The sequence below is a fragment of the Hylobates moloch genome, unplaced genomic scaffold (assembly GCF_009828535.3).
Source record: "Hylobates moloch isolate HMO894 unplaced genomic scaffold, HMol_V3 SCAFFOLD_18, whole genome shotgun sequence".
NCBI lineage: Eukaryota > Metazoa > Chordata > Mammalia > Primates > Hylobatidae > Hylobates > Hylobates moloch.
In genome coordinates, this window is record NW_026652293.1 from 702,585 (window position 1) to 728,585 (window position 26,001).

At 49.6% G+C, this 26,001-nt stretch overlaps 1 protein-coding gene across 3 annotated transcripts in view; it reads right to left on the bottom strand.

The window, feature by feature from the left end:
• CDCP2 (CUB domain containing protein 2) overlaps positions 1-26,001 on the bottom strand; it is a 54,710-nt gene that overhangs the window by 1,207 nt on the left and 27,502 nt on the right. The window contains exons 2-8 of one of the 3 annotated variants that reach the window (XM_032137235.2): positions 20,844-21,029; positions 19,765-19,850; positions 19,513-19,692; positions 10,921-11,268; positions 7,236-7,571; positions 5,897-6,250; positions 2,637-2,815 (exon numbers count right to left, since the gene is read on the bottom strand). In XM_032137235.2, coding sequence (XP_031993126.1) covers positions 2,637-2,815; positions 5,897-6,250; positions 7,236-7,571; positions 10,921-11,268; positions 19,513-19,692; positions 19,765-19,850; positions 20,844-20,872 — 1,512 coding nt within the window. In that variant the 5' untranslated portion in view covers positions 20,873-21,029. Of the gene's footprint in view, positions 1-2,636; positions 2,816-5,896; positions 6,251-7,235; positions 7,572-10,920; positions 11,269-19,512; positions 19,693-19,764; positions 20,808-20,843; positions 21,030-26,001 lie in introns of those variants that run through there. The other 2 variants (XM_032137238.2, XM_032137237.2) reach the window with 2 other exon arrangements.

The following is a 26,001-nucleotide window of genomic DNA, read 5'->3' on the forward strand; positions in this document are numbered from 1 at the left end:
AAAAAAAAAAAAACCCATGTCACAGAGGAGGAAACTAAGGCTCCGAGGTTAAATCCCTTCCCTGATGTCACATAGTGACAGAGCCCAGATTCTCACTCAGATCTGCCCAACTCCTAACTGTGCTCTTGGCCATCACATCTTGCTCAAACAAAAGAATATAGAACCACAGGGGGCTTTTCAAAGCATCGACTCCAATCCCTCATCCTTGGCAAATTTACAGACGTGACTACTGAGGCCTGGAAGGGCAATGACTTGCCCAGAGCTAGGTCAGAAGCCAAGTCTCCCGCCTCCACCTTAGGAGCTTTGTCCCCAGTGCGGTATGGTTTCCCCCGATGATATCTGCAGTAGGTATCCTGTGTTGAGTCCCTGGCCACCCCAGGAACAGCAGCCTAGTGTCAGGAAGAGCCATCGAGGAACGAGATGTGGAGGCCCGGCACCCAGCTGCCCTCCCCACCGCAGATGAAGGAGTCGAGTGGCCCTGAGACGATGGGCCTGCAGGCCCAGGCTGGAGGGTAGCGTTGTGGTGCGTGGTCTGGCGTGGTCAGCAGTGATGCAGAACTCCTCTCCCAACCACGCCCAATCTGCAGCAGCCACTGCCTTCTTCAGGGTTTCCTAACTGGCCCCAACTAGCAAGTAGCACTTCTGAGAGGACGCTTCTAAAAATCAAAGCTGCCTAGCAGAGTCACAGCAGCTGTGAATGGTAGGAAGTCCCCAGCACCAGAGACTGGGTGACCCTTTTGGGGAAGGGTTGAACAGGTGTCACAAATCAGGAGAGTTCTTTTTTTTTTTTGAGACAGAGTCTTGCTTGTTGCCCAGGCTGGAGTGTAGTGGCACGATCTTGGCTCACTGCAACCTCTGCCTCCTGGGTTCAAGCGATTCTCATGCCTCAGCCTCCTGAGTAGCTGAGATTACAGGAGTTCACCACCACACCCAGCTAATTATTGTATTTTTAGTAGAGACGAGGTTTCATCATGTTGACCAGGCTGGTCACAAATCAGTTTTATGGACTAGGTGACTTTATGTGTCTCTTCCAACTTTGGGCTTCCAAAAGGCTCTGATTCCATGTCCCCAAAGGAGCTCCTGTTCCCATCTGAGAACTTGTGCCCAGGATTTTTGGGATATAGAATCAGGACACTGGGGAAAGAAAGACTCCTGAGAGTGGAAGGGGACCCAGTGAAAGGCCAAAGTAAATCTATATAATAAGGAAGGGAGGGAAAACTCAGAGAATGGGGGTGGGGGGAAGCTTTAGGGGGTTTTGATGAGTGACAGACTTGACAAAGAAAGAAAAGCCACACAACATGGGGTGTTGATGGCCGTGGAGGGAGTCAAGTCTCTAATGTTTTTAAAGAGATGCACGTGAAGATTGGCATTACTTTTTATTGCTGTCAGCTGTTTGAGCTGCGTATCTTCCAAAGCAACTCTATGCAAAGACTGATCCTTGAGGGTCTAGGATTTATAAGGGTTACACTAAGAATCCATGAATCTAAGGTTTTCTGATTTTATGTTTCCAAGATACTGACCCCAAGATTTCATGGTTCTGTGGTTCTGAGTTCTGGTGGTGGTTCTGTGACTATGAGACAGTGAGTGTCTATGAGTCCTTGGTTCTAGGATTTCCTGAGTCCCTGCTTCTCGGATTCTTTGTCTCCATCATTCCATGACTTTATGGAATGTGGTTCTGTCCCAAACAAAACCCCTGGGAGACTTAGGGCATGGAATAGGGGGAGGGCAGAATACCTTGGCAGCCAGGACTGGCCCCCTACCGTCCTCCTCTTCTTAGGTCGAAAGGATGGTGGCTGCCAGGAGGCTGGGGCAGGCAGAGGGTGGCCTGGAGGGGCCAGAGGCATACATGTGGCTGATGTTGGGAGGCGGGGGAGGGTTTGCTGCAAAGCCCCTGGATTTCAAGGCTGGAGAGTCTTCCAACAGAGGCCACTGTTCCTTTTCTGCATACCCCACTTCCTGACCTGTCCCTAAGCATACAAATATCCAGGGTGCTTGAGCCACTGCCCAGTGACTCTCTGAGGGCCCTAAGTCTGGGTTCACGGCCTCCGAAATACAAGGGTAGTAGGGAAAATGGACCTGTAAGCCTCATAGCCTTTTGAGGGAGGGCATCCTGTGCCTCGAAAGGGCCTTTTGTGCTGTGGAGCCCAGGGATGGATTTGGATCACCAGGTTGGGGATGGGTAGGAGAAGCAGGGCTCCCACACGGATCTGCATATTAAAGGGGTGAGGTCTTCAGGGTCCTTGGGGAGCACTGAAGGGAAAGGGGAGGAACAGCAAAGAAGAACTGCTGGCAGCTCAGCCAGCAGGGCCCGTGTAGCAGGAGTGACCGGTAGCATCTTTAGGTTGCTGTGGGGTTAGGCAGCAGCAGCTGGGGTTAGGAAAGACATTTGGGAAGAGAAGAGGAAGACAGCTTGGAACCAGAGGGACCCCCTCTCCTCTGTCTCTCCTACTGGAGTTCTTTGCTACATTTACCCTGAGCAAATTGGTTGAGGTAAGTAAAGCCAAGAAGGGCTTAGCTCTGCATCCAGGCCTGTGTGGCCCCCAGAGCCGGGAGAAGCTGAATTTTCAGGAACGTGAGGTGCCTTTCAGCAGGGTCAGAGTCCCTCCCTTGTGCCTGCCCCCTCCGCCAGCCCCTACCTGAGACTCAGTGCCGCAGGTATCAAAGCGCGCCTGGATCCTGAAGTTGCCGCCGACCTCCTGGGCGGTACAGCCCCGGCTGCCCAGGTAGACCTTGGTCCGCTCCAGTGGGGCCAGCGCCTGCGTGGAGATCACGATCTGGAAGTCCGTGCGGGAGCAGCTCACGTTCATGGGCACCACTGGGAACCAGAGGGAGGAGCTGGAAGCCTTAGGGTCAGGCAGTCTGACCCTCACCTCCCCAACACCCCCTACCCTCCCACAAAGGGTGGTGGATGGGGAAACTGAGGCCCAGAGTAAGAAAAGCTCCTACGGAATCCTACAGGGCAAGTGCGGGATATCTTAGACGGGTTACTCCGTTCAACTCCATCAGACCGTGAGCTTCTCAGGGAAAGCACCAAGTCTGATTCTCTCAGCGTCCTCTGGGCCCAGCACAGAGCTTGGCAGGCCCAGTGAATGCTGAGTGAATGAATGAATGTTCTTAATAATCATAAAATTCATCTGCTAATCGCTTGGCCATGCGCCAGGCAATTCATTCAATTATTTAACAAATATATTGATGGCCTGCTATGTTCAGGTCCTATTCTCAGCACCACAAATACAAAAATGAGGAAAAAAACACAGCTGAAATTCTTGCCTTGTGGAGCTTACATTCTAGATGGGGGAGGGGGCAATAAATGTAAAATACACCCACATGTCAGAGTGCTCTGAAGGAAAATCAAGCAAAGAAGAAACAGCGGGAGAGTGGAGCCAATCGAAATTGGGGAGGAGTGAGGAAGGAGAGTTTCAGTTTTAAAAAGGGTGGTGAGGGAAGCCTCACTTTCCCTCCCTACAATGACCCCAGGAGATGGATGTGACTAAACTCATTTTACAGGTTTGGAAATGGACGCTCTGAGAGATGAAGTTGTTTGCAGTGGCCAACCGGGTCGATAGGATTTCAAAGTTCATGGTCTGTTCACCCTATTCAGCAGGCTCCTGCAGCCCTCCTGGCCAGGACAGTGTACACATGACTCAAAGTATCTGCTTTGGGTGAGCATGTTTGTGTGTGTGTGTGTGTGTGCGCTTTGGGTGAGCATGTTTGTGTGTGTGTGTGTGTGTGTGTGCTTTGGGTGAGCATGTTTGTTTGGGTGAGCATGTTTGTGTGTGTGTGTGTGTGTGTGTGTGTGTGTTTAGTGATTTTGTGGTGTGTGTGTGTGGCTTTGGTGACATTTCGCGCGCGTGCACGCAGGGGCAGGGGTGAGGATAGGGGAAAGGAAGGCAGCTGCCTGGTGGGAAGAAAAGGCAGGAGAGCTGGCAGGCAGAGGCCTGGAACTCTCAACCCCTCTCTGGGAAATGCCTCAGACATATTTCAGCCTCTGGTATCTGGGCAGTCGGGGATTTATGGGCCAGCCGTCTCCCACGATGATCTCGGTGGTGATGAACTGTGTGTCACCCCCAGCTGGCACTGTGGCTGCCCTCCTAGTGGGGAGGCCTCCTGCAGCCTGGGCCACATCTGGAGCCTCACCCAGTGTGAGTGCCCCTGTCTGCCCCTGGCCCCCACAGGGATCTGAGGGGGAGGGAGGTGGGGTGGAGTGGGGGTGGGCACTCCTGCCCTGAAGCCCCTGGAACAGGAGCTGGGATGAGAAGCCCCCTAACTTTCTCTCCTTCTCTGCAGAAGGGGCTTGTCCTAAATCACACAGGGCTAGGAGAGGGCCTGGCAGAGTTCTGGAAATAAGACTATCAGAGGCAAAAGGAACTTTAAAGATCTTTCCATCAATATCCTCATCTTACAGGTGGACAAACTGAGGCCCACAGAGACATGGGGCCATGCCAGCTAGTGGAGGCAGAGCCAGTGGAGCTGGGCTCTCCAGGGCTGTGCTATCAGAGCCACAGCTCTCCCACCCCAGCTTGCAGGTGGAGCCCACTGAGGCCCGAAGAGGCTGGCCTGCCCAAGTTCACAGCTCTGCCGCAAGCTTGCTGCAGATCACCATCTCCTCCATCCCTGGCCCCAACTCCCCTTGCATATGGAGTAAGGAAAGATCTTTTGAATGCTGAACAGGCCTGAGACACCTTCCTGAAGGAAAGATGTCCTTGGATCCAGGCATTGTGACCTTGTTACTTCATTTGGCCTTCATGACCACCTGTCTAGGGCCTTCATCAACCTCTTTTACAGATAAGCCCTCTTGGATGATCAGTAAATGGCAGCATTTGGACGTGACCCTGGTCTCTCTGAGCTTAGCTCTGGACTCCCCTCCCTTGTGCCCCTCTCAAACAAGCAAGAAGAAGGCAGGAGAGTAAGTTCTAATCCTGGCTGTGCCACTGACTGCCCATGTGGTCACAATGAAGTCTTTCCCCTCTCAGCACCTCTGTTGCTATACCTGCACAACGAGGAGCTTTGCTTGGCCAGGAAGAGGGCACAATAGGTGCAGAGTGCAGATATTTCTGGGCCCATAGACAAGGAAGGGTGGGAGGAGGGGAGCAATGGTGGACCCTCTTGGCTGACAAATCTAAACAATAATATGGAGCCTGAGAAAGCCAAATACCAGCTTCCCAGCTTCCTCTGCAGCCAGGCATGGCCATCTGACTGAGTTCAAACTGATGGGACATTTTGTAAAAGTCCTGTGAGAGGTTCTAGAGATGCTTTTGCTTTCTTGATAAAGAGCCATTTGCAGCTGGCACTTCCCCTGTCCCCTCCAGCCTCGAACACGGATGTGATGCCTGGAGCTATGGCAGCCATCTTGCAGCTGTGAGGCTCAGAGAGTCCCAGAGATAACATATGGAACAGTGTTGAGCCCCTGGACCAATACAGCAGCTGCCTAGCTCCAGGCTTCTTGTTGAGTGAGGAAAAACAAGCATCATGTTTTCAATGAGTAGTTCTGAATGATCCAAGCACGGCTGGTAGACATCCCCACTGTTAGACCAATTTTTTTACCTTCAACAATATTACCATATTTTGTCTATTTCCCCTGGATACAGGGGACCAATAACAACACAAGGGGGGCCAGGGGCCCAGGGGGAAGGAACCAGATGGGGAGGGGTGAGGACTCATGAAGTTAGGAGCTGGGGAAGGAGGCTCTGCAATAGTGGAAACAGGTGGGAGCCATGCCGTCCAGTCTCGGGGTCCCGAGAATGGGCAAGGGTGTAGCCAACGGAGATGGCGCTGGAGAAGACCATTCGTGGGGGGGCAGGACAAACTGGTGGGATGGAGGAAGGAGCCTGCAAAGACCGAGGCTGCAAAGCCTCCCCTGCCCCCTCAGTGGACCCACTCCCACAGCCCAGCTGACCTCCGATGTAGACCACAGAGAAGCCCCTGCGGGTGGTGCTGCGGTCCGTGTGCAGCAGAAGCAGAAGCTGGTTGTGGCTTGAGGTGACGGGTGGTGGCAGGTGGTGTCCACACCAATTCCCCAGCAGGGGTGCCTCCTCACTGGCCCCATCGAAGGCCGCCAGATGGTCAAAGTCACAGGTCTTGGTCAGGCTGTTGGGCTCCTCCAGGTCCAGGTCCAGGAAGAACACCTTGACCCGGTAGCCCGGGGGCAGGCGGATGGTCCAGTGGCAGCGGATGTTGTTGGGGTAGGAGCTGGGGTACTGTGGGCTGGAGAAGTTGCCCCGCATGGTCATGTATACCTCCTGGCATTCTCCTGGGTGGGGGACGGGGAGGTGGGAGGAGCAACAGTGAGGGGAGAGGAGAAGTCACCCTCTGCAGTTACAGCTTAGGCAGCAGGTGCCACAGTGGTCCTAAAACCACCAGGCAGGTTGTGGGCACCATGGCTAGCAAACCAGACAATTGATCCCAACTACCTGAAAGTTCGGATGCTTGATCCCAAAGCTTGTTTTAAACTGCAACTAGCTGAAAGCTGGGACTTGCATTCCAATTGACAGTCCCCTTGACAGGTGTAGGCCCTGTTAGGAATTCAATAATAATACACAATACCTGTCCTCAGAGTTACCTCCGAACTCCCTGGCTTGACAGATGATGTGGTTCATGCCTGGCCTTTCCCCTTTTCTCACTGCCCCATTGGGTATGTACTATGAGCATACCAAACACTCTGCCCTCCAGGCCTTTGCACATGCTGTTCCTCCTGCTTGGAACGCCCTTCCCTTCTGCTTCCGTCTAACTCCTTCAGGGTACTGCTCAATTCTCTCCTCCACGAAGTCATCCACGATTCTTACTGATGGATAGCACAGATCATAATGGCTTCACTGTCTGTTTCCTTATAATCTCTCTAACTAGACTGTAAAGTTCCCATGACTTCATCCATTCATTTGTACAAATATTGAGTACCTACTATGTGCCACGTGCAAAAATAAGCCCATAAGGGACTCAGTCAGACAGGGGAGATTGACATGCAAACCACACACAGAAGTGACAAATGTTAGATCATAGTGTAAAAAACTTAGGAGTTGAAAAAGGGATTAATTCTGGTAAAACAGGAAGTCTTCGCAGAGGTGACATGCTTATGTCTTGGCATCGGCCAAGGGTATGCTAGAGCATTCCAAGCGAAGAGAGTGCAGAAAGCCCAAGACTGCTAGGGGGCAGAAAGGTGTGACCCCTGCAAGTGTAATGGGGAGACAGGAGGCCAGTAGGCACAGGAGGATTCAGGGTGAAGCTCCAGCCCCTCCTACCTGAGAAGTAGTAGGCCTTGAAGCCACGGCCTCCGATGTTGAAGTCGGACTTGAAGACCACCTGCAGTTCATGGCCCAGAGACACGAGGGTGGGGGGCCTTGTGCTGCCACAGTAGTGGTGCCCACGGGTGGGGCCAGGCCCCCCAAGCACAGCCACGTAGTCATAGGTGCATTCCTCATTGCCCTCCACCTGGAAGTCCACGAACACCAGCTTGACGCGGGCAGGGCCGGCGGCCCGGATCACCCAGTGGCACTCCATGCTGTTGGGGTAGTTGTTGGGGTACTCAGGGCTGGTGAGGACCCCCGACAGGCCAGTCAGGACACCGCCACACACATCTGCAAGGGAGCCCACTTGAGCTGACCTACCTTTCTCCTTGTGGCTCCCAATTTCCTCCCTTGGGAACAAGACACTCCAACATGCTGCCCCCACAGGTATCTCATGAGGGCCTCATTACCATCCACCAAGCACCTGCTACCCAAGTAGCAAGTGTAGCACGTGCTCAGGCCTAGCACTTGGCACCTATGCTGCCTGTTCAAATCCTCAGAGTAGCCCCACAAGGACTGTGCTGCAGTTTCTCTGATTTTATAATTAAGAAAAGGGAGGCAAAGAAGTTCAGTAGCTTACTTGAGTTTGAGTTCACCCAGGCAGACCTTGAGATAAGGATTTGAGTGCAAGGAGTTTACTTGGGAAATCCAGGGGCCCCCAAGTGGGGAGGGAGGGAGTGGACAGAGAAGGGAAGGTGTGTTCAAGTCAGCTGCTGACCTCGGGGGGAACTCTGGGGACGGGGTAAAGCACATACTTCAGAGTTCTGTCAATCTAGGAGCGAGGGAGCTGTGGCATTTATATGCCAACTCCCCAGAGTGCAGGCGGAGGGCTGCTGTGGGCTGGGAGTGACCTACCGAGACTTCAGAAAAAAGCCCTCCAACAAAGAACTGTGGAGGGTGGCAGAAGCACATTGAAGTGGCAGGGCCCAGGGAACGTGGTCAGGGCCCTGAGAGCAGGTCACCCACCTGGTAACTGGGAAAGTGGGATTTGAACCCAGGAAGACTAACTATGGATCCTGTGCATTTGACCCTTGTGACCTTCACTGTCCACTCCTACAAGGCCAGTGGGGCACAGAGGCTGAGGTGCCTGAGCTCAGGAATGTGATCAAACCTCCCTAATAGATAAGGACACCAAGACTTAGAGAGAGGACCTGATGAAGTAGAGCTTGGTTTGACATCTGCAGACAAGTAGTCTCCCATCTCTGCCTTTTATTAGCTGTGTGACTCTGGGGAAGTAACCCAGCCTCTCTGAGACTCATTGGAACATTAGAAATCATAAGACTGAACCAGCTTGATCCACTGGGCTCAGATTTGAGCAGAGTCTGAAAATATGTTGCCGGAAACTCTCAGGAAGCCAGCTTGGCAAGTATAACCACAAGGCAAGTGTGGGTGAATGCCGTGACTTGCTGGAGGTCACCAGCAGGGAGGGCATATGTGGGATGTGTTTCCTGAGACTCTAGCATCTCGCCCTATGGCACGGCTGTGTGACCAGGGCTCTGTATGGGGCGTCTAAGGACTTGGCGTCTTTTCCCAGTGCTGGCCCAGCCATGTGACTTTAGGAAGGCCCTCTCAGGGACTCAGATTTTGTGAAATGAGAGGGCAGGGTTAGATAGCCTGTGAGATCCCTTCCAACACTAACAACCTTCGCGGAGACTTCCCAACTGTGCCCTGGGGCTCCCCAGCAGCCCCCTGGAGCACCTGCTGGCACCTGGTATGAATTTCATTCTTATGCTGTATTTCAAGCCCTCTTTTAATGTAATGAAAAGACAGCACCCACAGACTTTAATATCTTTAACAAGATATTAAAATTTAAATATTCTACATTTAAAAATTTAACTCATTGGAGGCCATCAATATTTATTTGTGTTTTTAATGATTGGCTTATAAGAAGTTAAAATATGAGGCCGGGCGCGGTGGCTCACGCTTGTAATCCCAGCACTTTGGGAGGCCGAGGCGGGCGGATCACGAGGTCAGGAGATCAAGACCACGGTGAAACCCCGTCTCCACTAAAAATACAAAAAATTAGCCGGGCGTGGTGGCGGGCGCCTGTAGTCCCAGCTACTCAGAGAGGCTGAGGCAGGAGAATGGCGTGAACCTGGGAGGTGGAGGTTGCAGTGAGCTGAGATCCTGCCACTGCACTCCAGCCTGGGCGACAGAGCAATACTCTGTCTCAAACAAAAAAAAAAAAAAAAAAAAGGTTAAAATATGAATTTACAGGCTGGGCACGGTGGTTCACGCCTGTAATCCCAGCACTTTGGGAAGCCGAGGCGGGTGGATCACTTGAGGTCAGGAGTTTGAGACCAGCCTGGCCAACATGGCGAAATCCCGTCTCTACTAAAAATACAAAAATTAGTCAAGCATGGTGGGTGGCACGCGCCTGTAATCCTAGCTACTCGGGAAGCTGAGGCAGGAGAATGGCTTGAACCCAAGAGATAGAGGTTGCAGTGAGCCAAGATTGCGCCACTGCACTTCAGCCTGGGTGACAGAGCAAAACTCCATCTCAAAACAAAAAAACAAACAAACAAACAAAAATAACTTACAGAATAAATGCATACCACTAAAACATTGCCTTTATTTTTTATTGCCTTTATCTTTTTTTTTTTAAATGGGGGATTAAATTAAGGTTCCATTTGACATAAAGGTATTCCTGTTTTTAAAAATGTTAGGAAATGTGGCTGATGGTATTATGACTTTGATATCCTAACATTTCTACAAATCTAAGGGTCTAAAATTCCAAAACTATGATTAGATCAGCCTATGGTTCTTGTGTTGTGGCATTCTACAGTTCTATCCTTCCAAATGCAGCAGTGACTGGGGTCCCACCTGAGTCCCCCAGGATTGCTGTTGGTGGACCCTGGGAACCAGTAGCCTCTGTGGCTGTCTACTGTTTGAGTTAACATCAATGAGGCCTTTGGTTCTCGCACTGGGAGGAAGCAGGACATTTGAGCCTTTGCACAGAACCTGGGGACAAGGATGAGTGAATCAAAGAGAAAGGCAAGAAGAACAAGGCCTCCTCTCCCCTCACTAGACTGAGAGGCAGGTGTCAAACCTGGTTGAAGGAGAGAGGGGTTAGGGACACATGATATAACAGTCACTAGCTCCACCCAGACCCTCGTGTGGGAACTCAGGCAAGGATTCCCAAGCTGTGAAGTGGCGGGATGTCGCAGAAGGCCCCAACAGCAGTGGTGTCCCCTCCTGTGGCCTTATGCCATGACACAGGACAAGAATGACAAGGGTAGTAGAGCGTGACAGCCTCATTCCTGAGCACAGTGCGACCCTCTGAGGACTCCGGGAGAAACGGGGGGCAGCATGGGGAGCATTGCCATGAAGGTGGGAACCCCAGCTACCAGGATTACAAGCACGGTCATGAACGGTGAGGAGGCTGCTTTTGCCTTATAAACTATGCATGAGAGCTGGGTCGTGCAGGTTACAGAGCAGCCTATGCGCCAATATGCTGAGACCCTGTAGGTCTCACCTGAGCCCTGCTGCTATCTTCCCACCTCCACCCCAGGGCCAGCTTCTCCACTGCCAAATCCCCCCTTGAACTCCTGGGCTCAAGTAATCCTCCACTTTGGCTTGCCAAAGCACCAGGATTACAGGCGTGAGCCACTGCACCGGGTCCCTGAGGCCCCCCGTTGACCTTTCTGGTAGCCTGCAGAAAAGCCATGGCTGGCCACGTGCTTGTCCGAGTGGAAGACGACAGACATGACATGCCAGGAGGAGGTGAAGGGCGGCGGGGGCACCTTGCCGCAGAACCTCCCCAGCAGGTTGCCCTTGTCTGGTGAGGCCCCATTGTAGATTTCCAGGAAGTCGAAGCTGCAGGTGTCGTGGTACTCCAGGTCAAAGGCATGGAAGGTGAGCAGCACCGAGGATCCCTCGGCCACCACGATCAGCCAGCTGCACTCTGTGTTGTAGGGGTACAGTCTAGGGAAGTTGGGGCTGGAGAAGTTTCCAGAAGGTGCTGAGAGCACACCCCCACATTTGACACCTGGGGCAAGAGAGAAGGATGACTGAGACTACATGCTGGGGTCTTGGGTACATGTGGTAAGGGCAGTGGGCCCAGCTACAAAGCTGGGTTCTTGGGATGGGATGGGATGAGGGAACACAAGGCCGTGTGTTTATTTGCTCATGCATCTACTTATTCTTCAGATGCTGATGGAGCATGCTGGTATTCATTCCACAAATACTGTTTGAGTGCTAGGCATTGTTCTAGGTGCTGGGGTTACAGCAGAAACAAAACAGACAAAACCCCTACCCTCATGGAACCTACATTCTGCCAGGGAAGACAGACAATAAACATAGCAGGTAAAATATAGAGTTTATGGGGCCAGGTGCAGTGGCTCATGCCTGTAATCCCAGCACTTTGGGAGGCCAAGGTAGGCAGATCACAAGGTCAGGAGTTCGAGACCAGCCTGGCCAATATAGTGAAATCCCGTCTCTACTAAAAATACAAAAATTAGCTGGGTGTGGTGGTGCACGCCTGTAGTCCCAGCTACCCAGGAGGCTGAGGCAGGAGGATCGCTTGCACCTGGGAGGCAGAGGTTGCAGTGAGCCGAGATCATGCTGCTGCACTCCAGCCTGGGCAACAGAGTGAGACTCTGTCTCAAAAAAATAAAAAATAAAAAATAAAAGAAATATATATATAGTTTATGACACAGTGAGAACTACGGAGAAAAAGCAAGCCAGGAAAGGAGACAGGAAGTGTCAGGCAGGGCCCTAGAATTTTAGTTAAAACATTATGCAGTAGGGAATTTAAGTTAATTATTAAAACATTATTTTGAAATTAATAATAATAATAACCTCCTCAACTGAAAATGTGCACAGTTTACTACAATGTTAAAAGTACATTTTTATATGTGCAGATTTGCTTGTGTTTAACAAAAGAAAACAATGGAAGGAAACTAATAAGAATAATTCTCTGTCAGGGGAAGTAGTAGAAAGAGGGGAGGAAGCAGGCGTGGCGGCTGGATCTCCTTAAATGTGCCCTGTTTCATAATTTTCACTGTGTAAGCACATAAAATACTTTATATAATGTTAAGAGATTAAAAAAAAAAGTTAAGTAACCCCTAAATATCCCAAACTGAAACAAATAACCTGGATCTTACCAACTTGGAGGCATAGTCATATGGGGAAAAATGATTTCAAATGATTTTGAAAGACAGTATTTTGACCACACAGTCCTAGTGGGATATATCTCAAGGACAAAATGAACCACAACAACATTTTAAACTATATTCAGTAAACGTACTATTAGTAATAATATTAAATATCATTTTGCAACTATTATATATTAGAATAGAGCAAATAAGTAAGTTAATGTCAATAGAAACCAATATTTTCAGTGTAAGAGTGGTAGGTATAATTTTTTTTTTTTTTTAGATGGAGTCTGGCTCTGTAGCCCAGGCTGGAGTGCAGTGGCATGAGCTCAGCTCACTGCAACCTCTGCCTTCCAGGTTCAAGCGATTCTCATGCCTCAGCCTCCCAAGTAGCTGGCATCACAGGTGCCCGCCACCATGCCCAGCTAATTTTTATATTTTTAGTAGGGACAGAGTTTCACCATGTTGGGCAGGCTGGTCTCGAACTCCTGACCTCAAGTTATCCACCTGCTTGGCCTCCCAAAGTGCTGGGATTATAAGGCATGAGCCACTGCGCCCAGCCTGATAGATATAAATTTAAAATAATAAGTAAAACTCTTGTGACCCTTAATTTGAATTGAAAGTATCAGTGTGAACTTGATTTATTTTTATTTTTTAAAAATTTATTTCCTAGTTCTGTCTACCAAGAAGGCCTAGAATCCAGTAGCATTTTACACCTCTAGGATTTCGATTAGGATTCTTATGTTCAACTAAGATGAACAACGCTATTTAGAACAATGTCTGGTACCAGGTTTAATACAGGAAATACACAAAATATACTTGGTTATCTTGCTATGCCAAACAGCAAAGAAGCTATCAAAGACTGCTGAGATTGTGTCAAAAGACACAGAAACCTGGCCAGGCACAGTGGCTCATGCCTGTAATCCCAGCACTTTGGGAGGTTGAGGTGGGCGGATCGGATGGCTTGAGCTCACCAGTTCGAGACCAGCCTGGGCAACATGGAGAAACCTGTCTCTACTAAAAATACAAAAATTAGCTGGGTGTGGTGGCACATGCCTGTAATCCCAGCTTCTCAAGAGGCTGAGACATGTGAATCCCTTGAACCTGGCAGGTAGAGGTTGTAGTGAGCTGAGATTGTGCCACTGCACTCCAGCCTGGGTGACAGAGCAAGACTCCATTTCAAAAAAAAAAAAAGAAAAGACACAGAAACCTACTTGAAGTGGCTTCCACTGGCTAAAGAAGGTACAATTCGAGCATCAAAAGAGAGTGATGCTTGCAGTGGATTGAAACAGATCACGTATATAAAAACAAGAATTCACAATGCAACTCAAAAGAAATTAAAATGAAACTCATTGGTTTATTTTAGAGGTTGCTAGGCACTAACTCATGTATCAATTTTTTTTAGGAAATTGATAATAGAAATTTAACATCTACTTGGCCTTTCCTATATGGACTATATTTCTGGACAACTAAATAGATGGTGAGGGAAAACTTATTTATTTTTATTTATTTATTTTTTGAGACTGAGTCTCGCTGTTATTGGCCCAGGCTGGAGTGCAATGGTGCAATCTCGGCTCACTGCAACCTCCATCTCCCGGGTTCCAGCAATTCTCCTGCCTCAGCCTCCCAAGTAGCTAGATTACAGGTGCCCGCCACCATGCCCAGCTAATTTTTGTATTTTTAGTAGAGACAGGGTTTCACTATATTGGCCAGGCTGGTCTTGAATTCCTGACCTCAGGTGATCCACCCGCCTGGGCCTCTCAAAGTGCTGGGATTACACGCGTGAGCCACCGCACCCGGCCAGGAAAGCTTATTCATAGAAGACTTCAGAAAGAATAACAACACTAGGAAAACATAATTTTGGCTGGCCATGATGGCTTAGACCTGTAATCCCAGCAATTTGGGAGGGCAAGGCAGGAGGATCACTTGAGTCCAGGAGTTTGAGACCAGCCTAGGCAACATAGTAAGACCCCCATCTCTACAAAAAAATTTTAAAAATTAGCCGGGCATGGTGGTGCATGTTGGTGGTCGCAGCTACTTGGGAGGCTGAGGCAGGAGGATTACTTGAGCCTGGGAGGTCAAGGCTGCAGTGAGCCATGGTGGAACAACTGCACTCCAGCCTGGGTAACAGAGAAAGACCCTGTCTCAAAATTAAAAAAAAAAATTTCAACAAGGAAATTATATTTTGCAAGCCTTAATGAAATAATGGTTCCCGACAACATCATCAAACTCTGTTCTAATCACTGAGTAAAAGGTTGATGAGACGCAAAACAGACGACTGGGCATACAGGCTCCCTGTACAATTCTTTCAACTTTGCTAGATGTTTGAATTTTTTTTTACTGGTCAAATAAGCCAGGCAAATAAAAATTTTTATAATTAAAAATATATAGCCGGGTGTCCTCAGCACTTTGGGAGGCTGAGGCAGGAGGATCACTTGAACCCAGTATTTCAAGACCAGCCTAGGCATAGCAAGACCCCAACCTCTAAAAAAAAAAAACAAATTCGCTTCAGCTGACTATTTGACAGTGAAAAAAAAAAAAAAAAAAACTGAAAAAGTTAATTTGGAGAACTTTGTAACAAATAGACCAGGCTAACAAACCCTGAACCCACTGATGTAGATAAGTGTCAAGTGGAACACGGGCCAGTAAATGTCTTCTTGAAAAAAAAAATGAAGAAATATGAATCTCAGGAAGTCTCTGGATCTGTCTACAGTTAGAGTAAATATGGAAGCTAGAGGAACATTTTAAGTAATTCCATGAGGACACGTTTGGCAAATCCAGAATGTGGGAAGTTCTATAAGATAAATGACGCTGGGGCTTCAACAACAAATGATAAAGGGGGGAAGGAGGCACAACTGTTGTATTAAAAGAGTCAAGGCCGGGTGCAGTGGCTCACACCTGTAATCCCAGCACTTTGGGAGGCTGAGGCAGAAGGATCACTTGACGCCAGGAGTTTGAGACCAGCCTGAGCAACATGGTGAGACCCTGTCTCTACAAATAATAATAATTTTATAAAAAATATAAAAGTCAAATATCAACCAAATGCAATGTATGGACCTTGTTTGGATTCTGATTTGAACAAATGAATTGTAAATATATATATATATAATATTATATTTATTATATATAATATATAATATATTTATTATATATAATATATTATATTTATTATATAATATATAATATATTATATTTATTATATTATATAATATATAATATATTATATTTATTATATATAGCATATAATATATTATATATTATATATCATATATCATATATGATATATAATATATTATATTTATTATATATATATTTTTGGTCAATATTTGGGGAAAACTGAACATGAATTGAGTTAGCACATAAATTAAGGAATGAAGCCGGGAGTGGTGGAGTGCTCCTGTGGTCCCAGCTTCTCAAGAGGCTAAGGCAGGAGAACCACTTGAGCCCAGGAGTTCCAGGCTGCAGTGAGCTATGACCACAGCCTGTACTCCAGCCTGGGTGACAGAGAGAGACCTTGTCTCTAAAAACATTTTTTTAAATTAAAGACTTATTATACCATGATAAAGATATTGAGGTTATATACAGTTTTATGTGTTTCTCTGTTAGAGACATATTCTGACATATTTATGGGTGAAATAATATGGCATCTGAGATAGGCTTTAGATTTCTCCACACCTCCCAGAATGGGGCTGGGGTGGGATAGAAGAAACAAGAAAGGCAGAACATTGATAATTATTGAAGGTGATTGATGGGGACATAGGGATTCATTGTATGATTTTCTGTGCTTTGGGTGTGTTTGAAATTTTTCATAATTAAAAGTCAACAAAATAGCCAGCACATCCCTGGTCACCTTCTCAGGAAGGCCTTCCCTAACACCTGATTTACACCTGAAACCCTCTCCCCAGCCCATGCTCCTTCTCTCCCTTTAGTGCTGTATGCTTCTCCACAGAATTCGTCAGGATCTAACATACTATTTATTTTACTTATTGATTTGGTTCAGTGTCCTGCTCTCTATGAGAGCAAGGATTTCTGTCCCTCTCCCTGCTGTATTGCAAGCACTTGGAGCAGTACCTGGCACAAAGCTGGTGCTCAGTGTATATTTGCTGAATGAATGAGTGAGTGAATGATCTTATATAATCCTCACAACAGCCCCATGAAATAGGCAGGGCAGGTGCTACTGGCTCATTTTACAGATGAGAAAACTGAGCCCGGGAAAGAGAAGTTACTTGTTGTGGTGAACATCTATTGCTTTGGGTCTGCCCAATACCACTTCCTTCGCCTCTGGCAACAATAGCCCCCTTTTTAGGCACTGCTCCCCCCTTGCCTCCACGTGGTAACCCTCCCTCCTCTTCCTTGCCCCAGGGGTGGATGCCTGACTCTAGCTGGGGAGTCCTGGGGCTCCCAAACCACCACACTGACTGGCCGCAGGGTGGGCGTGTGCTCCAGGCTAGGCTGGAGTTCTGCTCAGAATGCCCAGATAGGGGTTCTTTCCTTTCTGGTCCCTTGACTGGGAGGGGGAGCCGTGGGCGTGGAACAAGGTCCATACATTGCATTCGGTCGGTATTTGACTCTTTTAAATTTTTTAAAAAATTATTAATGGCCAGGCGTGGTGGTTCAGGCTTGTAATCTCAGCACTTTGGGAGGCTAAGGTGGGTGGATCACCAGAGGTCAGGAGTTTGAGACCAGCCCAGCCAATATGGTGAAACTCCATCTCTACTAAAAATACAAAAATTGGCCAGGCATGTTGGTGGGAGTCTGTAATACCAGTTACTCAGGAGGCTGAGGCAGGAGAATCGCTTGAACCCAGGAGGCAGAGGCTGCACTGAGCCGAGATTGCGCCACTGCACTCCAGCCTGGGTGAGACAGAGTGAGACTCCATTTCAAAAAAAAAAAATTATTATTATTTATGCTCAGGGCTTAAGGAAAAATCCCCTCTGTGAACTGGAAGAGCCACGTGAAAAGTGGAAGTGGCCCTGGAGCCCAGAGGCTCTGGTTGTGGCATCCCAGAGCCCAGCTCGGCTACCACCTGCCTCCCTGGTTACAGAGCCAGTATATTCTTGTTTTTGCTTAAACTCATCCAGGTTGAGTTTCTGTTACTTGCAACCAAAACCATCCTGAAGAATACACTTAACTAAATCCGTATAAGAGAAGACACACTCGCGAAACATGTGCCCTGTACCAGACCTGTGCTGATTCAAAATGGGCCCCTCCGTGGGAAGCTCACCATGGAGTGGGGCAGGGGGAGTCAGGCAAATGAGACAAAACACACAGCGTGATTGCACTGTGGCCACAAAGGGGCTCTGGGGTCCGGGGAGAGGAAAGCTGATGTTGCTGGGGCCAGCAGTAGCAAGGAGGGGCCAGATTCCCAGAGGGGGTGATATTTGAGTTTGTCTAGGAAGAATGAGAAGGTTTCATCAGTTGGGGAAGATTTGCAGGGAGGGAATGGCGTAGACAAAGGCTCAGACGCACGTGCACTTAGCCTCTGTGAGCCGTGAAATGGGGATAGTGGCGCCTCCCTTGCTGGGTGACTGTGAGCACTGATGAGCTAAAGGCTGTGTGAGGGCTGCACAGATGGACATTATCGGCTCTCTGCCTGGCTCTTGGGGTGGGACAGGGCAGGAATGGCATCTAATTCATGCCTTTATGGCAAAAGGACAAATAGATATTCTGCCCAATGCCTGTTATTGTCCTTCTCCCGGCCCTACCCACAGGGCAGGGAAAGGCACCAGAGCATCAGAGTGGAATTCCTACAGCCCAGGTGGCTCCAGTCATCAGCATAAGCAGAGGCCTTGTCCACTAGGGCCCAGCCAGGCACACTGATGCCCAGGGTTACCCCAAGGCCCCTTAAGCCCCAGTGGCCAGAAAATATGAAAAGCTACCTCCTCCCACCACCCAGGCATGGGTTGAGACGCTTGGGTGCCCATCCCATCTCTGCCAGTGACTGGGTGACTGGAAAGGTACAATTCCTCCGAGCCCCACTTGAGCCTTGCAGAAGGGTGAAATGATATCACCCCGGCTTCACAGACAGGTAAACAATGCTTGGAAGGCCAGAGCAGCACAAAGCCACTGGGGACCACAGTGCAGGCAGAGGGTTCCAGGAGCCGCAGTGAAGGCACATGTGAGGTTGATAGAGGATGTGGAAGGCCGATGGAGGGAGTGGTATTTGATCTGAGCTTGAAGGGTGAGCCAGATGTTCTCAGGTGGAAAAAGGGAAAAAAGACTTTCCAGACAGAGGGGACAGCAGGGCTTAAGATCCCTGAGGGTGAAGCAGAAGGGGTTGTGATTCCCCTGCCAGAGCATGGGATGCCCAAGGGATGCAGGAAACTGAGGCTCAATGCGATATGGAAGTTGGAGCCCACACTCAGAGGGCGCTGAATACCGTAAGAAGGAACTTCGATTTCACTTGCTTGGCAGTGGGATGCACAGCAGGGTCTGAGGAGGAGAATAAAGATGCTTCAGCAATAGGCTGGGTGCGGTGGCTCATGCCTGTAATCCCAGCACCTTGGGAGGCCGAGGCAGGTGGATCATCTGAGGTCAGGAGTTCGAGACCAGCGTGACCAACATGGTGAAACCCCGTCTCTACTAAAAATACAAAAATTAGCTGGTCGTGGTGGCACATGCCTGTAATCCCAGCTACTCGATAGGCTGAGACAGGAGAATTGTTTGAACCCGGGAGGTGGAGGTCGCAGTGAGCTGAGATAGGGCCACTGCACTCCAGCCTGGGCGACAGAGCAAGACTCTGTCTCAAAAAAAAAAAAAAAAAGACTCTTTAGCAATAAACCTTTAACAGTTTTCGGAGCCATTCCCTTCAACCTTGGTGACCATGTAGCCTTGGACAGGTTACTTAATATCTCTAGTCCTCAGTTTCTTCATCTGGAAAATGGGGGACTAACATCCACCTTGAAGTTTGTTGTGCAGATTAAATGCAACCTACATGTGAAATATACAACACACGGCAGGCACTCAATAAATATTGTCTCCCCCCATCTCAGGAACAAACACATTCTCAACTCAGCCACATCCCCTAAAAGGACCTCCTGCTTTCTGGCTTCCCATGTAGAAACTTCTTGAGCCCCTGGCTGTTGCCCACCCACCTCCTTCCCCTCCCAGTTCATGTCTGTCCCAAGAGTGCCTACCTTCCATGGCTTGGGCCCGGGGCCCTGGGCCCAGCAGTGCCACTGCCAGCAGCAGGCAAGCCCCCCGCTCTGCCAGCATCTCCTCACCAGGGGCCCCCACAGGTCTGCCGAGCTCAGGTAGGCCAGGATCTGAGGATCTGGAGCAAGGGAAAGAGAGGGGAGGCGGAAAGGGCCTCCAAGCTAATGGTGGCGTGAATAATTCACTGGCCCCTAGAATTAGTAAGCCGATCCCCAGGTACTTCCTTCACTCACTGTAAAGTGACGGATCTGGTGTCACCAGGTTTACACGTTCTGAGATCTGCACCCACCACACTATCAGGAAGGGAAGCAACTCAGGCCTGGAAGGAAAGTGGGTGGTGGAGAAAGGGCATAACTTTTGGGGCCAGGTAGATCTGGGATCGATCCCAGTTCAGCCTATAACTTGCCAGGTCACCTTAGACAAGTCATTTAACTCCCCTGGTCTGGGTCTTCTCATCCATCCAGTGGGGCTGTTCAGCTCCGACCCAGGGGCTGTTATGAAAATGAAAGGAGATCGCACTTGCTAAAGCATAGAGTAGGTGCTTGCTACAGGTTCTTCCCATCTCCACCCCTGAGGGAGCTGAAAGGAACCTGTATTTAGTGGGACACGCAGGACAACTTCCTTCAGACATGCGGATTTAGCTTAGAGGAGGGAAGGAGGTTGCTGTGGACAGTTGATGAAGGAAAAGTCTTTTTCACGCAAGAATGCAGCAGGAATAACAGAATTAGAAAATCGTATTGTGCAACTCTTAATGCAATAATAGGTCTGGGACCCAGTGTAACTTCTGGCCGAGAATATGAAATGCTCGCTCCTTTATCGATCCCAAGCCTTGAACACGGTTGTGTGCCAGGCCCTGCACAAGGAGCTGGCGCTGCAGAAATGCCCCAGGGACTTTGTGTCCAACAGGAAGTGGGCTCTTTCTTCTCATCTGGAGTCTTTTGATTTGGTTCAGTTCAGCCCAACACGCATTTCTAAGCTCCTTCTCTGTGCAGAGCCTGTGCCAGGCATGGGGACAGCAGGGGAACATGGCGCATTCCTGCTCTCCCAGTGAGGATCCTGGGCTCCTTCTGGCAGACTAAGGTCTGAATCCTGGCTCCACCCTTCCTGGCTGTGGTAGCCCGGGACAGTAACCCAACTCTGTAACTCTGAGGCCAGGTTCCTGGATTGCGAAATTGGAGCAAGAATTAGTAGCCTGCAGTTTGCTGAGAGGATTAAACGTGATAGTGAATGAGAAGTCTTAGCCAGTGCCTGGCTCAGTGCATAGACACACTCAAGATGTCTATTTATCCCAGAGGAACCCAGACAGCCTCACCTGCCAGACAGCATGTGCCTCTGGCCCATCCTTTTGTCAGGAAGTCCCCAGGGAGCCCTTTGCTGCAGGCATAGGAAGACTCGTGGAAGGTGTTCAGGGCAGCCTCAGGACTGGTCAGGCCTGAGGGATTGGCTTACCTGTGGAGGTTGATTGGCAGGAAAGAAGTGTTCAGCTTTTCCAGGCAGTCTGAGAAAGTGGGAGTTATTTAATTTAATTTAATTTTATTTTATTATTTTATTTTGTTTTGTTTTGTTTGTTGAGACAGAGTCTTGCTCTGTCGCCTAGGCTGGAGTACAATGGCGTGATCTCAGCTCACTGCAACCTCTGCCTCCTGGGTTCAAGCGATTCTCCTGCCTCGGCCTCCCAAGTAGCTGGGATTATAGGCACCTGCCACCACACCCAGCAAATTTTTGTATTTTTAGTAGAGATGAGGTTTCACCATGTTGCCCAGGCTGGTCTTGAACTCCTGACCTTGTGATCTGCTCGCCTAGGCCTCCTGAAGTGCTGGGATTACAGGCAAGAACCACTGTGCCTGGCCAGATGGGAGTTTCTTAAACACCTATTGTGTGTATGAGAGAGGAAGGCAGGGAGAGGCGCCAACCCAGTACCTGCTGGGTGCAGGGTCCGGCGCTGGGAGCCTCACATGTGGGTGCAGCCTCCCAGCTTTCACAGCATTCGGTATACTCCCAAAGGACGGGGAGGAAACTGAAGCTCAAAGGGCTGGAGCTACTGTTTTGGGTTGAGTTCCTTCACACGAAGACCCTGGGACAAGTAGTGGATTTGGGAGGTGATCCCAGGAAGCACAGGTAAGGAAGTCGGACAAGGAGAGGAAAAAACTAGTTCAAAGAATGTCAGTGAGCAAGTTGCCACTGTGGGCAACCAGGGCTAAGTCCCAGTGGGAACCTCCAGGACACAGTGTAGACTGTGCCTCTCGCTGTTTCACCGGAGGAGGAAGAAGTAGAATGTTGATCACCAACTCCCCGTGTCCTTAGTTGGAAGCTGCTCTGAGGATCTTATCTCCCAGATATTTCCAACCTGCTGTGCATGGCCCCAAAGCCCTGAGGCAGAGAGTACAGGGGGCTACAGGCAGAAGCTGTCTGCATGATGGGAACAGCGAATGCCACAGGATGGGGCAGAGCCATGACAGCACCTACTGAGCCATCCATAATGAAAGACTGTCGGCTGGGCGTGGTGGCTCACGCCTGTAATCCCAGCACTTTGGGAGGCCAAGGCGGGCGGATCACAAGGTCAAGAGATCAAGACCATCTGGCCAACATGGTGAAACCCTGTCTCTACAAAAAATACAAAAATTAGCCGGGCGTGGTGGCACGTGCCTCTAGTCCCAGCTACTCGGGACGCTGAGGCAGGAGAATCACTTGAACCCAGGAGGCGGAGGTTGCAGTGAGCCAAGATCAAGCCACTGCACTCTAGCTTGGCAACAGAGTGAGACTCCATCTCAAAAAAAAAAAAAAAGAAAAAGAGTATCATCATTCCAGTAACCTCACCCTGCACTTGATAGACTCCTGTATTAGTCTGTTCTCACACTGCTATAAAGAACTCTCTGAGACTGGGGTTATGAAGAAAAAAGGTTTCATGGACTCACAGTTCCACATGCTTAACAGGAAGCATGACTGGGAGGCCTCAGGAAACTTACAATCATGGCGGAAGGGGAAGCGGAAGCAAGTATGTCTTACCATGGTGGAGCAGGAAAGAGAGAGCAAGGGGGGAGGCACCACACACTTTTAAACCATTCGATCTCATGAGAACTCACTCACTATCACGAGAACAACACGGAGAAATCCGTCCCAATAATCCAATCACCTCCCACCAGGCCCCTCCTTCAACACGTGGGGGTTACAATTCTATAGAAGATTTGGGTGGGAACACAGAGCCAAACCATATCACCTCCAGAATCATCCCACCTCTGAAATATTTGTCCCACTCCCTGAAACAACCACTTCTGTTCTGGGCACCCTCAGCAGACTTTTCAATGACACCCCATCCATGGTAACTGCCATAGTGGCCCCTGGGTCCCTCAAAATCAACAGCTCCCACCCAAACTAAACTAGTCACTGTGGCCAACACCAAATGTGCTTCTCCTCTGATGGTTCATATTTTAGATAATGGTGCAACCAACCCATAAAGCCAGCAGTGTAGGAGCCTGCCCCAACTTCCTTTCCCCTCACTCCCACACCCATTGGTCACACTTGAGCTTAGTCACCACTTCTGCCTCTGAAATGGCATCTGAAGCCATAACTACCCCAGTTCGCCATCTCTCCTGCATGATTTCAGCAGCCTCCTCACTGGCCTGGGTGTCTCTGCTTCTGCCTGCTCCCTGCCCACCCTAAAACCACATTCTACTACTTGCTGCCCTGTCCCATCCTATGATCTTTCTAAAAGAAAGATCTGAGCCAGGCATGGTGGCTCACACCTGTAATCCCAGCACTTTGGGAGGCTGAGGCGGGTGGATCACTTGAGGTCAGGAGTTCAAGACCAGCCTGGCCAATATGGTGAAACCCTGTCTCTACTAAAAATACAAAAATTAGTTGCGCATGATGGCGGGCACCTGTAATCCCAGCTACTCGGGAGGCTGAGGCAGGAGAATCACTTGAACCTGGGAGTCAGAGGTTGCAGTGAGCTAAGATCACGCCACTGCACTCCAGCCTGAGCAACAGAGTGAGACTCTGTCTCAAAAAAATAAATAAATAAAATAAAATAAAATAAAATAAAATGCTAATCTGATCATGTCATTCTTCGGCTTAGGCTAAAATCCAAAGTCTTCTTTTTGGCATTCATACCCCTTCAGGTCACCTCCCCAACACATCTCAGACTTTCTCCACCTCTCGAGCTCCACACCCCAGCCCCCGGCATCTCTCTCACTTCTCTGCATGTGCTGTGCCCTGAGACTGCATTGCCCTGCTTTCTGCCCCACTGGCCCTTGGTGGACTCTGAACCTTTAAAACAGTTGTCACCTCCTCCAAGGGGTTATCTTGACCCCACCCCAAGCTGGGAGAGTTCCTCTTCGCTGGGTGCACCTTTAGCACAGAGGGGACACCTGCACCCCAGCTGGATGGTTTTTCCGAGGATATCCTTGGCCTTCTGGGCTTTCATTCCAGTGCTCTGCACAGAGCTTGGTCCAGAGCGCATCCTCTCCCTTATGTCCGTCTCCACTGCCTCCCTAGCACATCCTAAGTGCTCAGCAGCCATCCGTGGATTGAACTACTCAAGGATGCACCGCTAGGAAGTGTCTTTGTCAACGTGAACCCGTGTTCATATGTGTTCAAAATCTGCTTTTAACCCTGCTGAGTCCATGTGGGCTGCCATAACAAAATGCTATAGACCAGGTGGCTTATCATCAACAGACATTTACTTCTCCCAGTTCTGGAGGCTCGGAAGTCCAAGATCAAGGTGCCAGCAGATTCTGTCTGGTAAGGGTCAATTTCCTGGCTCACAGATGGCTTCTTGCCATGCCCTCACATGGTGGAAGGGGTGAACAAGCTCCCGTGGGCCTATTTTATAAGGGTGCTAATCCCATCACCTCCCCAAAGGCCCTGCTGCCTAATACCACAGCCATGGGGTTTGGGATTTCATGAGTTTTGGGGCAGCCATTCAGACTATAGCACCTGCTGGATGGAGTGGCAGAGTGGCCTGGTAGAGCAGTTCAGCACGAGCACCCAGAACCCAGACCACGTCAGTACAAATCACAACTCTGGCAGTTACTAGCTGTGTGGCCTTGGACAAGTAAAGTTACTTGGTCTCTCTAGGCCCCTGATTCGTCGTCGGTGAAATGAGGAGAGTGGTGTCTACCTGCAAGGCATGATAAGGATTGAAGGGGCCAGCACATGGGGAAGGTGGAGACCTGTGCCAGCACATCGTATAATAAGTTCAGAATGCACTGACCTCATTGAAGACCTCAGGTCTTGTATTTTTTCTTTTGAACCCATCTCTCCTTGAAGCCACCTCTGGGTGGGGCTTCCTGCTGCCTGGCTGCCCCTCTCTCCAATCAGCAGCCTGGCTGTGACTTCTCTCCTGGTCCCCAGGGGAGGTGGTAGAGAGGGAACAAAGGCTGCCTGCCTGCCAGGGGCATTAGGGAGTGCCTGAGCCACCCACAAGATGAGTCAATATGGGTGCCTGGGTGCCTGCCAGTGCCCTGCTGTGCTGACTCCCATGGCTGAGCACCGAGGACCCACCCTCAAACTTCCAGGGGGTCTCTTGGCATATGATGACCCCTGCTCTCTATGGCTGGCTCTGCAGCACCCTGAAGCTAGTAGGCCCAGGGCCCTCCAGGAGGTTGCGAGTGTGGTCCTGGGATGGATGCTGTCCAGCGGCAGGGGGCTGATGCTGTGTGTGCCCATTTCTGGCACTGTGCACATATACGCACCCATCTCTGGGTGTGTGCCAGAAAATTCATGTTTCAGGGACCCCCAAGGTTCCTCAGACCACACTTTGAGAACCAGGAATTGACCTCATGCCACTTAGAGGGCCAGGAGGGAAGGAGCAAAAAATGAAGAACTGAAAGAGTCCAAAACAAACCAAGGCAAAAACCATGTGCTGAAGGGAAGTTTTATTTTAGTTTACTCTGATGCCTTTATAAATAGTAAACATTTGTGTAGACGATATTATGTTTAGGTGTTTGGTGTCTCCCTCCTGATGACTTAAAAATTAACTAAAAGGTTTTTTTCCAAAAGAGCGAATAACTGGAACTCCCCAAATGACCTTAACAGTGGAATGAAGAAATAAATGTTCATCATCTGGTCTTGCTGTTTCCTTGGGTACATGATCCCATCTTAGTATCTATGCATTGGGCCCTAAGTATAGTAGTCTTTCTGTGGGTGACTGTCCTCTGCTTGTGAATATGCCTTGTGTGGCCGGGTGTGGTGGCTCACGCCTGTAATCCCAGCACTTTGGGAGGCCGAGGCGGACAGATCACCTGAGGTCAGGAGTTCGAGACCAGCCTGGCCAACATGGCAAAACCCTGTCTCTATTAAAAATACAAAAATTAGCTGGGCATGGTGGTGAGCACCTGTAATCCCAGCTACTTGGGAGGCTGAGGCAGGAAAATCGCTTGAACCCAGGGGGTGGAGGTTGCAGTGAACCAAGATCATCGTGCCATTGCACTCCAGCCTGGGTGACAGAGTGAGACTCCATCCCCCCCCCC